Source organism: Pseudorca crassidens, chromosome 6 (assembly GCF_039906515.1).
Source record: "Pseudorca crassidens isolate mPseCra1 chromosome 6, mPseCra1.hap1, whole genome shotgun sequence".
In the NCBI taxonomy this organism is placed as follows: Eukaryota; Metazoa; Chordata; class Mammalia; order Artiodactyla; family Delphinidae; genus Pseudorca; species Pseudorca crassidens.
Window position 1 is genome coordinate 43231878 of NC_090301.1, and position 15216 is coordinate 43247093.

At 39.2% G+C, this 15216-nt stretch overlaps 1 protein-coding gene across 3 annotated transcripts in view; it reads left to right on the forward strand.

Moving 5' to 3' along the window:
• STAT4 (signal transducer and activator of transcription 4) overlaps positions 1 to 10906 on the forward strand; it is a 92260-nt gene extending 81354 nt beyond the window's left edge. Inside the window, exons 16-25 of one of the 3 annotated variants that reach the window (XM_067741169.1) lie at positions 647 to 745; positions 3146 to 3281; positions 4858 to 4907; positions 5143 to 5237; positions 6366 to 6502; positions 6836 to 7027; positions 7322 to 7372; positions 8491 to 8557; positions 9484 to 9592; positions 10633 to 10906. In XM_067741169.1, coding sequence (XP_067597270.1) covers positions 647 to 745; positions 3146 to 3281; positions 4858 to 4907; positions 5143 to 5237; positions 6366 to 6502; positions 6836 to 7027; positions 7322 to 7372; positions 8491 to 8557; positions 9484 to 9592; positions 10633 to 10659 — 963 coding nt within the window. In that variant the 3' untranslated portion in view covers positions 10660 to 10906. Of the gene's footprint in view, positions 1 to 646; positions 746 to 3145; positions 3282 to 4857; positions 4908 to 5142; positions 5238 to 6365; positions 6503 to 6835; positions 7028 to 7321; positions 7373 to 8490; positions 8558 to 9483; positions 9635 to 10632 lie in introns of those variants that run through there. The other 2 variants (XM_067741171.1, XM_067741170.1) reach the window with 2 other exon arrangements.
• The last annotated feature ends 4310 nt before the right edge of the window (positions 10907 to 15216 follow it).

The window sequence follows — 15216 nt, forward strand, 5'->3', positions numbered from 1 at the left end:
GGGAAGGGGCTAATGTAAGTTGGTTAGAATCCCAGACTAGTCTGTGAAGCCTGTTTATTCCATAAGGTTGAAAACTTCAGCACGAAAGTACTAAGTTGGGTGCCATGACAACAGATGAGGCAGCTCTATCTCCCATAATGCTTTGTTTTCCAAGATCGCTTGCCTCTCCATCTTCTACAATTAAAACTCCCATATCTGATACTGACATTAATTAGATGTTAGATCATAATTTGAATATATTAATCCATTCCAGAGATAAGTTTTAAATTAGATTCTTAATGTAATTTATTAAGAGGAAATTTGCTAAGTCAATACAGGCTCTAATTAGTTACATTTTAGGCAGTACATGACATAAGAAAGTAAAAATACCTCCACAATGTCAAGGAAGATATTGGAGCTGACTGACCAAGCACTCTGAAAGGATTCCTATTTGTATAGCTCCTTTCCTCCCTGTACCTTGACTCATATATGCTCAGAAGGTTCCAGTGCCTTCATGAATCATTTTAGTGACCAAGGCAGTATAGACACCACTGCCTTGGAGGAGTGGGGTTGGCTTGAGATGACCCTTTAGGGAAGAGGGCCAAGTGTAAAATCAGTGTAAGGTACTACTACCTGTAATAACTGTGCTATTTTTCTTTTTAACCAGACCTGCTCATTACCTGTGGTGATGATTTCCAATGTAAGTCAGTTACCTAACGCTTGGGCATCCATCATTTGGTACAACGTGTCAACCAATGATTCCCAGGTACAGTCTCTCTCTATTCCTGTTTCTCCTCCTTTAATTCTATTTGATTTGTTTTATTGTTAACAAAACCCATCTGCCCCAAAAGATGTGTGTGTGTGTGTGTGTGTGTGTGTGTGTGTGTGTGTGTGTGTAAATTTTGGCATGTCTTTGTGGGTTGTTTATTCCAAAATTCCAATATATTCAGTTGTATGATTCCTCCCTCATGTCATATTTAAAGTAATATGTTCTGATGTACTTGGACCCTGAGAGAGTTCTGGCTAGCAGAAGTGACAGACAGGTATTCTTTATTTCTGACAGTCTGGTCAGCTCCCAACTCTGTACATCACAGAGAGTTCTAGGGCCATCCTGTGGCTCTGTTAACTAGGCTCTGGGGAGACTCCTCTCTCCAGAATTTGATGTCTGACTGTTGTGTTTACCTCCTCAACTACTTCTGGCCACACCTTACCCACACAGGCTCTTCCACAAAGGTAGAGAATTGGTTTCAAATAAGTGACTAGAATATTCATCAATCTCGCCTAACGACACTATACAAATTTTCAAGTTGATTATAGATTTAATCCATTCTAGGCTCAAATTTGGTTTTAATGCCATCTGGTGGTTATTTAAGATATGGAACAAAAATTGTCCTCAAGTTTCAAAGCAAGCAGAGAATAGAAGCTCTTCTTAACAGCAGGCCAAGGAAGGGTGTGGCAAAAAAGATGAGTCAGCATTTCCCCTTGCTCCCTCTTACAAAACCCCAGTGTGTTGTCCTGGAAACCACCAAGGTCTAGAGAAAATAGGTCAGATGTAAATATTTCTTCTTGATTCAAAGTAAGTGTTTCTTCCAAAGGGAAGAATTCTTTTACCTCAGGTCCTAGCAATAGGAATAGTCATGATGAGTCAGCTCCAAGTTCCTTCGCTTTTGTTTTAATGTGCCTAATAAGGAAACAGCATGGAAAATGACTCAGCCCTGTTCCTTCTCATCCTCTGGTGCCCTGGCATCTGAGGGAGATTAACTGCAGAAAGGAACGCTGTACAGAGTGCCCTGTGCCTTACTTCCTCTCAGCCTACAGTGAGAACAGAACTCACTAGAAAGGTTACCTGGTCTGTAAAGCCAAGAACAGCCAACACTTCTGAGATTTAATGTCATTCCCCATTAGGAGCTACACATTTGGAGCTTTTCATCCAATTCCAGGATGTAGGAAGGAAGATGGGATACTCCTCTGTCCTCCAGCCTCAGTGCTGTGCTGCTACACTTAGCTTTCTTCAGCATCCTTCTTCTATAAGAAAGCCACCAAAGTTGTCACACTAACCGTCTCAGATTCTGCTCTAGTCTTGGATGAGGAATCTGGAGATGTATTTCATATACAGCTCCTAACACATATATGCACAGCCTACATACAGAGTTCAGCAGAACAAGTAACTCTGGTTTCTCTTCCTAACTCTATTCTGCTTCAAAACCTAAGCTCCTAGACCTTGATTATGTTCTATGCTTTTTGGTCATTTGTCCAGACATAATCCTTAGGTTCAAGGAAAACTGCCCCTCTAGAAATTCTTTCTCTCCATTCCTCTCCTACCTATTTCTCACTCCTTCTTGGATGCTGTGTCCTCTTTTATTGCCACCTTCTGAAGTCTCTTGAATTGGTTCCTTTTCTTGCTGCCCAGCTTAGTTCAGGTTCGCCAAAGGCCTTCTCCCCATACTGCAATGGATTTCTTAATTCCTCCCCCCACCCTTCCTTTCTTAAAACATCTTTCTCGGCTTTCACACCTTCTGCTTTCCAGTAATCTGAGGTGAAGTCTTCTGTTCCACCACCGTTGACCCATTTTGTGGTACAAACAATCTTACTTGCAGTTGATCATACCAAAGATCCTCTTGTCTAGAGCAAAATAAGAAAAGACTACAGTCCTATCCATAAAACAGGAGTCCCAGGTTAATTATGATTCATATTGTAGGGTCCCCTTCCTTAGCCTGGGACTTAACTGTCTTTGTGCTTTGGGATGCTTTGTTTGGTCAAGGTATAACTTGTACCAATCCATGATAAACCAATTAAATAACATGATATAGGTTTTGTTTAAGATTAATATTATTTCAGAAGAGAGTATTTGTCTAACTTGTTGAACAGTGTTCAGTACTTGTATGAGTTCATTGATAGACTATAGTCTAGGGAAAGTTAAAGAGCTACACAGTGATTCTTTCAAGGATAAGATAGAGCCATATATTATATTAGACTCAAAGAACAAGGGACTCTTTAGGAAAAGGCAAAATCAGTCTTACTATAAAAGCACAACAGAGATGAGACAATAGTTCTGTATTATTAACTGAGGCTGGCCTAAGGCGTTTAAATCAGGAATCCTATTAGTTGAACTACAGTGGGTTCAATGTGATTAATACATATAATCATCACTACAACTCTGTTTCAGAACTTGGTTTTCTTTAATAACCCTCCATCTGCCACTTTGAGTCAACTCCTGGAAGTGATGAGCTGGCAGTTTTCATCATATGTTGGCCGTGGCCTGAACTCAGATCAACTCAATATGCTGGTTGAAAAACTTACAGGTAAGATCTGGTAGATGTGGAGGACTTGCCCCTGTTTTTGGTACTCAACCGTTTTAAAGAATGAGGGTGAGATTACTATTAATAATAATAATGATCATCACAATTTATTGAGTGCCTACTACATCGCTGGGCATAGGGCTAAATGCTATAGTATCTTTCTCACAAAATTTCCTTAAGGCAGAATATTGAGGATAATTCTTCATTCTATCCATTTTATACATGGGGATACTTAAGTTCAGAGGTTAAGTGACTTGCCACAGCTAGTACATACTAGAGCCAAGATGCAGGCCAGGGCTGTCCAGTTCTAAAGCCCCTTCCTTTCCACTCCACACTCCAGCCTCCAGGGTGTTCTTATGCCATTTCCACTGAATGTACTGTGAAGCCTTAATGGTGCCTTGATCTTCATATTAATATTGCAATGGTCATAAACCAACTGGAAAACAGCTGATCCCAGGATCAGGAAATTTATTATAAATTTAAAAACTATCCAGGTAATACTTAATTCTTCATATCGAGAAAATTTCAGTTTTGACTGATATTTCTAAAGTTTGCAAAATAGTCACTGGTGCTCCATGTAGTGACTACAGTGTAAGCTTTTTATAAAAGAATTTTAAAAGACGTGTATATTTTGACAAGTATGGGGTGAACACATTTGGCACCAAGAAAAGAGTTAAAATTGAACTTGTATACATTTCTGGTTAAAGTAGAGCCAAAGATGATTTTGAGCAGCAGTAGTAGAATCGTGTGTGTTTGGTTAAATTTGACTTACAAGTGATGCTGGGTCACCCTTGTACTTACTATCCGATCAATTAGTGTTTAAATAAATTGGAAATATTACAAAATTTACTTAATGTAAATATCCTTTTTGATCCTTATTTAATTCATAAACCACAAGAGTAGGCATTCAATAAGTATTTGTTACTGAGTGAATAAATCTTTTAAATATATACAGTATAAATAGCAGCCATATCCTTTCGGGTCTTCATCAAATTTTTCTCATAATTTCCTTAAATTTTAGATAGAACCTCTTTTTTCATTGTCCTGGATCAAAACAGTCAGTGGAAAAAAAAAAACAAAAAAAACAGTCAGTGGTTCCTTATCGCCAAGTGGATCTCTAGTTCATTCTTTTCATGACAGTATTCAAGACTTCTGGCATTCTGGCTTTCACAAATTTATTTTATAATGTTTATTTACCAACATTAGGCTGCACTTCCTTTCTCCTATATAAGCTGTGTTCATATCCACTACACCTCATCCTACATTATTCTTGCTACTGGAGTGGCCTCTTCCTTCTCCTCTGACAATTTATATCCTATTCATTCATGGAGGTCTTGTTCTAGACACCCACCCACTTCCTAAGGCTATCTTTAGCTCCTCCATTGAAAAGAATTCTTTCCTAGATAAAAAAATTTCATGATATCTTTTATTTTTACTGTTTCTAGCATTAAATGCACTGTAAACCCATAGCACGTGCTTAGGAAATGCTTAGCAGTGGTAGGGGGGGAGATCTAAATTGAGCACCAAATTGAGGAGTCTAATTGTTTAATAAAAATCTTATTCTTTTCTTTCATTTTAGTCCAGTCTAGCTACGGTGATGGTCATCTCACGTGGGCCAAGTTCTGCAAGGTACAAACAGGGGGAGGGGTAGCATCATTTCGATTTTTTTTTAGTATTCCTTTTTAAGCCTCCATATTATAATTTGGGATTTCGAGGATTTCCTGGATAAGGTTATTTTAAGAAGAAATTCGAAACTGTTTTTTCATTTAAAGGAAATATTTCATTGAAAAAAGGAACTTGAATTACCATACTAACATTACTATTGAAATAATCATTGTCCTAACATGTTTGTTTATTCCAATAGGAGCACTTACCTGGTAAATCATTTACCTTTTGGACATGGCTTGAAGCAATATTAGACCTAATTAAGAAACACATTCTTCCCCTTTGGATTGATGGGTGAGTTACAGCCTATATTTTCTATATGAACTCATTAGGTTCTTATTTTTATGCTGTCAATTTTTTTCCCTTTTTAAAAACATTGAAGTATAGTTGATTTACAATATTGTGTTAGTTTCAGGTGTACAGCACAGTGATTCAGTTATACATACATATACATATATATGTGTATATATATATTCCTTTTTAGATCCTTTTACCTTATAGGTTATTAAAAAGTATTGCGTATAGTTTCCTGTGCTATACAGTAGGTCCTTGTTGGTTATCTATTTTATATACAGTAGTGTGTATATGTTAATCCCAACATAAATCCTAATTTATCCCTCCCTCCAACCCCCATTCCCCTTTGGTAACCGTTAGTTTGTTTTCTATGTCTGAGAGTCTGTTTCTGTTTTGTAAATAAATTCATTCGTATTATTTTTTAGATTCCACATATTAGTGATATCATATAATATTTGTCTTTCTCTGTCTGACTTCACTTAGTATGATATCCTCTAGGTCAATCTATGTTGCTGCAAATGGCAATATTTCATTCTTTTTTATGGCTAAGCTTCCATTGTGTATATATACTACATCTTCTTAAGCCAATTATCAGTTGATGGACACTTAGGTTGCTTCCATACCTTGCCTGTTGTAAATAGGGCTGCTATGAACATTAATAATAAATGCTGGAGAGGGTGTGGAGAAACGGGAACTCTTGTACACTATTGGTAGGAATGTAAATTGGTGCAGCCACTATGGAGAACAGTACAGAGGTGCTTTAAAAAAAAAAAGAGTTACCATATGATCCAGCAATCCCACTCCTGGGCATATATCCAGAAAAGATAAAAACTCTAATTTGAAAAGACACATCACCCCAATGTTCATAACTGCATTATTTATAGTAGTCCCTTTTTCTTTTCTTTCCTTTTTAAGCATATCTAGTGTCATAGTGTGGAAAGTAGTTGCAGTTTCTTACACTTTATAGAGTATTAATACTTACTTTAATCTGTATAAGAGTATTTCAGGCACTACTGACTTTTGATTATATCACAAAAAATTCAGGTCTGTTCTTTGTGAAAGCAATAAATGCAAATGCAATAAATTATAATCTTGGATCAGATAAAACTATGCATGTTCTATTTTTAGGTATGTCATGGGCTTTGTTAGCAAAGAGAAGGAACGACTCTTGCTAAAGGATAAAATGCCGGGAACCTTTTTGTTAAGATTCAGTGAAAGCCACCTTGGAGGAATAACTTTCACCTGGGTGGACCATTCTGAAAATGGTACATGCTCACTATTATGTATTCATGTGAAATTAGTATTGTGTTTGGTTACTGGTCTTTCCATCTTCAGAAGTGTGTGGCTTGCTGTTCTGTCTTTTATGTGTTCAGTGGGCTTGAATATTAGTTGTTACAGTTGTTTCAGAGGAGGGTAGCATGAATTTCTCACAGCCTATGTGGGTGTCCTGTATCACGTGGCAATCTGTACTGTCCACATGCAGAGAAGGGCTGGCATTGTTTTACAACAAGTGACATGAAGATAACGTGGGTAGGAAGAATGGCCACAAAGAATGCCTGCAGGAACCTGAATATTCTCTCTGTTTTCTCTTTTTCCAGGAGAAGTGAGATTCCACTCTGTAGAGCCCTACAACAAAGGCCGGTTGTCTGCTCTGCCATTTGCTGACATCCTTCGAGACTACAAGGTTATTATGGCTGAAAACATTCCTGAAAACCCTCTGAAGTACCTCTATCCTGATATTCCCAAAGACAAAGCCTTCGGTAAACACTACAGCTGCCAGCCATGTGAAGGTTAGGTTCTTTCCGTTTGCTTTGCTTCTTAAGATTTTGGAAAATAATCTCAGATTGGAGTAAAGTAAATGAAGTTCTTCCCTTTATGTTTACTTTTATCGTTATAAGATCTAAGAGGTATGTGGAGGTCAAAGCCTTAGAAATGAAGTGGTGTGTCAGCAGTTCCTGAAAATGAACAGCTGGGGCTGTCCAGCTAGCAGAGCACTTAGTAATCAGTAGCTGTAGACGGACTTCACCAGGGCCATGGGAGCCTCTCAGCCACTGGTAGAGTTTCGGTTTTCTCCTTTCTAATAGGAGTGGCACCAACTTCACCTCTATGGCTGGGGAGAGGAAAAGAAAGAGGAGGTAATGATTAGAAAGCTGTTAAAAGTTAGGCAAGGCTGTTTTTTACAAAAGAAGCTCAGGGTTGATAAGCTTTATATTTTTTACTTACTGTAGTCTCACAACTCAGAAAGTATCGTTCATTTACCAGGGAGGGGACAAGGGGGTCTGTGCTTCATACCCTTCCTCGCAGCCTATCAATAACAAGTCTTGACATACCTGCCTTTTCTGGTTGTATCCTAAGGGTCTAAAATGATACCTGGCCAAAACAGGTATTTGGTAAATATTTGTTGAATACATGAAAAGAACATTCATGAAATAGCTATGTAATTGTAATATAAGTTCACTATTCTGTTTCTTTAAATCGAAGTATATACAATCCATTACAATATTTCATCTGTGGCAACTAAATACATGAGCATCATCATGTGGAATATCGTACAGCTGTCACTCACAGGTGGTGACTTTCTGCCACCCTCCTTCATCCCCCTCTGAAGCAAACAAAAGACAACAACTACCACAAAAACCTGTGGCTTTTAAGTGTTACTACATCTGACTGAATGAAATAACAAATGTCAATGCAACAAATTACAGCTGAAGAATTACAGTTGGTCCTTACTATTGGATCACACACAAGTTCAACGTAGTATACCAGAGAAATCTGGGGGGGTTTCCAAGGTGAGGTTTGCACATGACTGTTACTACAGCACAGCAGTGCTTTTCGTAACACTGATGTCTGTGCCTCAAAACTTTGTGTAATTATAAGATTATGATTGGTGTCAGTTTTAATGAAAAGAATTGCGTTACTATAAATCCCCAATCCATGAATAAATCTGTCCTTATAATTAAACTTAAATGTAACATGGAAGACAGGTAATATAGTTGATTCCCAATTTTTCTCACACAGTTTAGAGCATTAATATGTAAAGTCAGGTTAGGCCTGCCAAGAGGTTTGTTTCTCTCTTCTTGCACATTTTATGCTCATCTAAAATGCTGTTTCATCTATTCAACTAAAAAAATTTGTGAATCACTAGACAATTGTATTATCTCTTCTTTTTAGTATCACTTATACTTCTTTAGACTTTTTTTCTAATTTTGTCAATAATAATAACATTTTTCCCCAACATACCTTTCTTTTCCAGTTTCAAGACCAACAGAAAGGGGAGACAAAGGTTATGTCCCTTCTGTATTTATCCCCATCTCAACAATGTAAGTAATCTTAGTCACATGTAAAATAGTTCTTATTGAACTTATCCAAAAAAAGCTGGAAATTTAAGAGTAGAGCAGGGTACATATAACGGAGAATAAAGCATTTTAATGCTCAATGTCCCATTACCTTTAACACATAAAGCTAGTCTTCAGGATGCACCACGAAGCCCATCACGAAGGAATTCTAAAGTTGCCCTTTTATATGCCTTATATTCCATAGCAGGCTGAAAGCTCTGATTTCAAATGATGAATTAGGCATCTCAGTGTCACAAATAGATGAAGTCCTAGAAATGAGTTCTGTTGGGGAGATGGAAATTTCCCCCTCTACCCCTTCCAGTTCTTATGGCTGGACTAATAATAAAATTGACACAAGGTAGATTAACAGGATAAAAGGAACAAATTTTAAGTCGTGTGCATAGAAGTCTCATAGAAATGACTGAAGAAATGGCCAAAACAGGCAGCTTTTATTCTTTTTTGGGCAAAAGGTCAATAAATTTGTGAGGAATCGACAGGAAAAAGATACTTAGGCTTTGGGTGCTTAAGTCGTGAAGAATCTAAACAGAGTTTGGGCCTGAGGTATTAAATTAAAGAAGTAACAAGGTTCATTTGTACAGGCTTCTCAGCCCCGAATGAATCCCCTGTCTCTGGCAAGAAGGATGTTCTTCCACCTCCAGATGCAAGGAGGGCACCTCTCACGGAAGAGATTTATTTCCTGCTTTCAGGGAGGCAAAGAGGAGGGTCAGAGTGTCCCTCCTGCGTTGGTTCTTTCTTAAGTAACTTAAGTCATTTAATTCAAAATAATCGATATGCCACTGAGGCACATTTTGGAGTGGCCTGCCCTGAGCCCTAACAGTTCCTAACACAGTAAGTCACTACAAGCTATTATTTTTAATCCCTTTCCATATTTACCCTGTGATCTCTTTAAGCCGAAGTGATTCAACGGAGACACATTCTCCAACAGACCTTCTTCCCATGTCACCAAGTGTGTACGCAGTGCTGAGAGAAAACCTGAGTCCCACAACAATTGAAACTGCGGTATGTCCCCTTTCTTTCCATTGCTGTCAAGGGCATTTCTGAGGAAGCGAAGGTGGTGTGTGAATCAACGAGGGGTGAAGATCTGCAGTGAGAAAACACATTTGTTGGAACAAATCCATGAGCATAACACAAGGGGTGTACGTCTGTATGGTGCTGCGTGTTGCTGATGTTAGGGGCATTGGAAGCAGATACCTACACTGACTTGAACTGCTTTGAGGTCTTTCCATCAAAAGCCATCCAAGGGCAAAATATCTCTGTATCCTCCTACTCAAGTACACTTCATCCCTACTTCCACCATCAGCCCCACCAATCTCCACCACTCTCCCCACTGTAGCAGACAATACTTATATGTCATTATATGCAAATCTAGTTTAATATTTTATTTTAGCAATTCAAGCACCACAAATTCCAATTTTTCTTGATTATTGGTTCTATCCTGGGAGCTTCTTCAAGTAGTATATGAACAACAATCAATAGCAGTATAATAATACTCTTTTGAGAACTGAGTCATAATCTTATATGCTACTATGTGCTTTAGGATGCATTCTATCCAGTATTATTCCCCAATATTGTCAAACAGTTCAAAACCCCAATTACATTAGGATGCATGTACATCAGAATAATAGATTCTTGGAGGGACCCTGAGCTCCAAGAGATTAGTGTCTGGCTGTAAATCAAGTGGTTTTTAGTCCTTCTCTTGAAGATTTCCAGGGATAGAAAAACTTATTCCAATGTTAATTGTCCTTAAATCATTTAGTTGTAAGAGGACTTTTGCTACATTTTACACCCATTTCTTCATTACATTTTTATGGGATGAATAGGCCTCCTTAAAATCGTTTTTATTTATTTTAAAGTTGCGTTTTATTTTAGATTGATCAACCTTAGTTACTTTTGTAAGTACTGTACTTAGTAGTTAATTGGTAGAAAGATTATGAAGTAAAGTATGTATTTAGTAGACAAGAGAATGTTTACCTAAGAAATGGTGACTTACTTGCAAAACAATAGTTTGCTCAAAGGTCATTTTCATTTTCCAATTTTAGATGAAGTCTCCCTATTCTGCTGAATGACACGATAAGCTCTTGACACTCAAAAGAAGGAAGCAAATGAAAAAGTTTAAAGACTGATCTTTGCCAACAATCACATCTTGTTTCTTCAGCTTTGTATATACTGATTTCCAGGAAATGGTTAAGTTCGAAGCTTTCCTCTCACTGGTATGACACCCCCAAATGGGAATGTCATGATTGAAATGCTAAAAACCAAAGCTTCAGATAAAACACTTTAAGAAACCAATGTTAATATAATATTAACAAAAGACTCATTTGTATGTATTTGTTTCATTTCTGATTCTGTTTCTCTTGTGTTACTTATGATTTTGGCTCTAGCAGGTTTAAGTGTTAAGATTTCACAACAGGTCAAAAATAACAAAGTCACACATACATTACTCAAAAACCATCAGGATGGCCTGATGGAAAAGCCTAATAAGCTAATGTCCTGAGTTCTAGCAAGTAAGAGTCATCACACTAGATACAAGATGGAAGTAATGACAGGGCATTAACAGCAGCAATTCACACGGTGTGTGTCCAGGGGTGAATTAGGAAGCCTCTTGGTTGCTATGTCAACATTGTCCTAACTTCAGAATTCACAGCTGCTGGTACCACAGCCAGGGACACCTCTCCTATTAGGGAGAGAGATCCAGAGTCATTCCTGGTGGTACCTCAGGCAAACCGCGCTAAAAGCAGACACATGGGTAAAAATCTCATGAAATGAGGACCTGGAGGAAGATAACAACACTGGCCTTGGGTGAGTGATTTGATCCCTGGCTTGTGTGTTCTTCCTCTCTAGAAGAGGTTAGGCTAGGTGGGCTATGGTCCTTTCCAGCTCTAAGAGTCTCTGGTCCCATGAATCCAACCTGAGCCAGGGGAAAGGAATTTAGGATGAGAAGTTCCATCCCTGGTGATGCAGGAGGGGAGGTGGTTCACCGAATGGCAATGCATGTATACGGGCTGCAGGTCTACTTTGATCCTTCCCTTGCCCGGACTGAATGCTTAGTGGTGCCATTGAACAGCTGCTGCCCTTAGTAATAGTGTGGGATCTCCCAGTGCCCAAGCCCTGGGGAGCTCTCCATGTCTCCAGGCCCTAGAGAAGCTGCTGAGCCAGGTGAGGAAGTCATGATGCTGAGGCATCTGCCATGACCAGCCACAAAATGTCCTGAGGCTGGTGTCCAAGGTAAGCCCTGACTGCAGAGTCAGAGATGGCAGTCCCCTGTGAGGTGTTCCTCACTAACTTCTTTAATCCATTTCCCATCTTCCAGGTAGGTCAAACAAGGAGAAGCTAATGTTTGATGGAAAAGATTTCAAAGAAAAAAAAAAAAAGCTTTTAATGTAACCTGCCTTCTCCCTTAGAGAGATTCCATCCTATCCATCTCATCCTTTATACCCACCCACATGATCCTAGATTGTTCCTATGGGACAAACTCTGCACCTGTCCCAAGGCCAATTCCCTTACTCCTTTGCAAGCTCTTGACAGTATTCTTTGGGTGAAGGTGTCTGTTCAATGTAGGACCACAGGCTAACTCAAGGTGCATTTTCCCAGTCTCCACTTCTCTTCATCAGCCCAATTTTCTTGAAATTCAAATATATGAATTGGCAGCAGAAGCAATAATTTTAAACTTGGTTTAAGGAGGTAATTTCCTCCCAGCAAATACTCATAAACAATTGGATTTAGATACCAAAAAATGTTGCAGAAGCTTTTTTTATTTTTATTTTTTTATTTTTGGCTGTGTTGGGTCTTCATTGCGCGTGGGTTTTCTCTAGTTGCGTCAAGCGGGGGCTGCTCTTTGTCCGGATGTGCGGGCTTCTCACTGCGGTGGCTTCTCTTGTTGCGGAGCACGGGCTCTAGGCACGTGGGCTCAGTAGTTGTGGCCTGCGAGCTCTAGAGTGCAGGCTCTGTAGTTGTGGTGCACGGGCTTAGTTGCTCCACAGCATGTGGGATCTTCCTGGACCAGGGCTCGAACCCATGTCCCCTGCATTGGCAGGTGGATTCTTAACCACTGTGCCACCAGGGAAATCCTGCAGAAGCTTTTTATTCCCTGGAAAATATGAAAAGTATGATGGACTCTCACTTATTTCAGAAGAATTTTGAAAAGCTTGTAAATATAGAGCCTGGCAGAAGAATGTCAAGGTTTCATATATGTGATCACAGCCATCTTTGTTATTTGGAGGTAGACAGTACAAGGACATTTGTAGTTTACTCCCTATAATAGAGGCAGAGGCCTCAGTAAGAGTAAGAGTTCAGTAAGCGGCTATTTTTTATTTAGATTCAGAAAATCAAAATCAAGTTCTTGATCCCAGGGTAAAGAGTTATTTCCAGCGGTGTGAGTCTTGCATTCCAGAAACCATCTTTGTGGGGGTAATGGGATTTTGTCAGGAGATTCTTGGGGATACCTGTTTAGATCAGGATAAGGTGTGCTGCATGAGATGGAAATACGATGGGAAGGGAATTTAGACCACATTTCCACCAAATCCTACCCCAGAATATTTTTTTTCTGCCAACTAATAGCAAATAAGCAGCATTTAATGAAGCAAAATGGAAATTTATTTTCAAAATATTAATCACCTTTTCACTTCTCCCTCCAACCATCCAAGACCAATCACAGATGCCCATTTTGCTAATTCCTTTTCAAATTCTTTTTAATGTAAAGACTCACTTTGACCAATTGTACTGAATACCAATGTCTTTATCTGGAATAAGTGGTGAAAGAAGGCAGCTGCCAGTGGATTTCCTCAAAGTCGTAAGGTAACAAGAAAGGCTCCCCAAAGAACCAGGAACGGGGAGGATACTTGTGGCAAAGCTGAGGGAGTTTTCTGTACCTCAAATGGTTCAGGAGGCCCATGTACTCCCTGCAGTAGCAGGAAGAGAATCAGGGGTCAAAGCATCCTAGTGCTGTGTTCCAACAGCAGGAAATTATAGTCCGAACTGGGCAAACTGGTCTCGCTGTGCACACATTCCAATTTCTGACAGACAAGTTTTCCTTTTTTTCAAGTTGACCGTGAACATTGATTGATTTGACTGCACTTCTAAAAGTCTGGCTTATTGAAGCATAATTTACACATAATAAAATTCATCCTTTTCCAACAAACCCATACAGTTGTGTAACCACCACTGTAAGACCTAGAACATTTCCACCAGCGTCCTCACAAAGAGGACACTATGAAAACATGATGAAGGACATTCTCCACAATATCCTTAGAGTAAATACAGCAAACTATTCCATGTGGCCTCTTATGTAGACAGAAGGCTCTATTTAAAATAAATGGGATCATTTTACTCCCTGCTTAAAATCTTCAAAGGGCTCATGGTGCTGTGGATTGGCCCTCCTCAGCTGGGGTATGTGGACAGAATTCTGGAGAGTCATGAGTTTGAACGGCAGAAGTTAAAGCTTTATTTTCACAAACTTCTAACTGAAACTTAGAGTTTCCTTCAATTAGGAATAAAGGTAACAAACCGTAAACCACACCACGTTTTTGTCACATTACAGTTGGTACACTTATCTCAAAATATTGCTTATGCTAAGCATGACTTTGAAATTGCATTCATCTGACCCACTGCTAGATCTTACTTAATGCCATTAATGAAGAAGTACTTATATTACTCGATCACAAAGTTGGTTTTACTATTTTGATCTCTGTATTTCAATGTAATTGGCTTCCTATTTAATCTTATGCATTTTAGGTTATTCAACAAAAAAAATTAATCTTTGAAAGAGCTCATAGGTTCATCAGACTGCCGAAGGGGTCCATGGCACAAAACATAGTTAAGAATCCCACCTCTGGATGAAGACTCTAATTCTCAACAGATCTTTCCCAAGTCATATATTATTTAGTCTTCAACTCATTTCTCAACACTTCTCCCCAACAATAGCTTGTCTTCCTCCAAGACTGAACTACTTTCAGTTTCTTTCACGGCCCATGCTCACTCTCGCCTCCCTCTGCTGTATCCTCTCAGGTCTCCAACCCCAGCCCACCTACCCTCTCACCTCAATAACATTCACACATCCTTCAGGCTCTGGAAAGCCTTCCTGCCCAACACACACACACACACACACACACACACACACACACACACACACACACACGCACATGTGTGGGGCTCAGGTCACGTCATGCCTCCTCCGTATCCTCTACATTACCCAGCACCGCTCTTATCACCTTGGTTATAAATGCGTGTCATCCGTCTTCATTAGACTCTAAGCAAGCTCTGTAGGTACAGGGACAAAGAAGCCCTTGTTCACAGTTATATCCCTAAAATCTAGCACAGTCTGCCTCTTAATAAATACTAGTTAATGATCTAGTGTTTGAACTAAAGGACATACAGGACAGTAGTTAGTTCCTTTCTTTCCTTTGCTCCTTGATCTGCCTGCAAGACAAGGCTAGAATTCCCTTTATAACCCTCCAAACTCTAAAATTGTGGAACAGTCCCCGATATTTTACTTCAAACTGATTAACCGAAACACACTCGCTATTGCTCAAAAACCATACGACGTTTCCTCTACTTCACCTCACTCATGACATCCAAACACTATAGAAATGCTCTGGAATTAGACTGTCCGTTAGCTCTAACTTCCC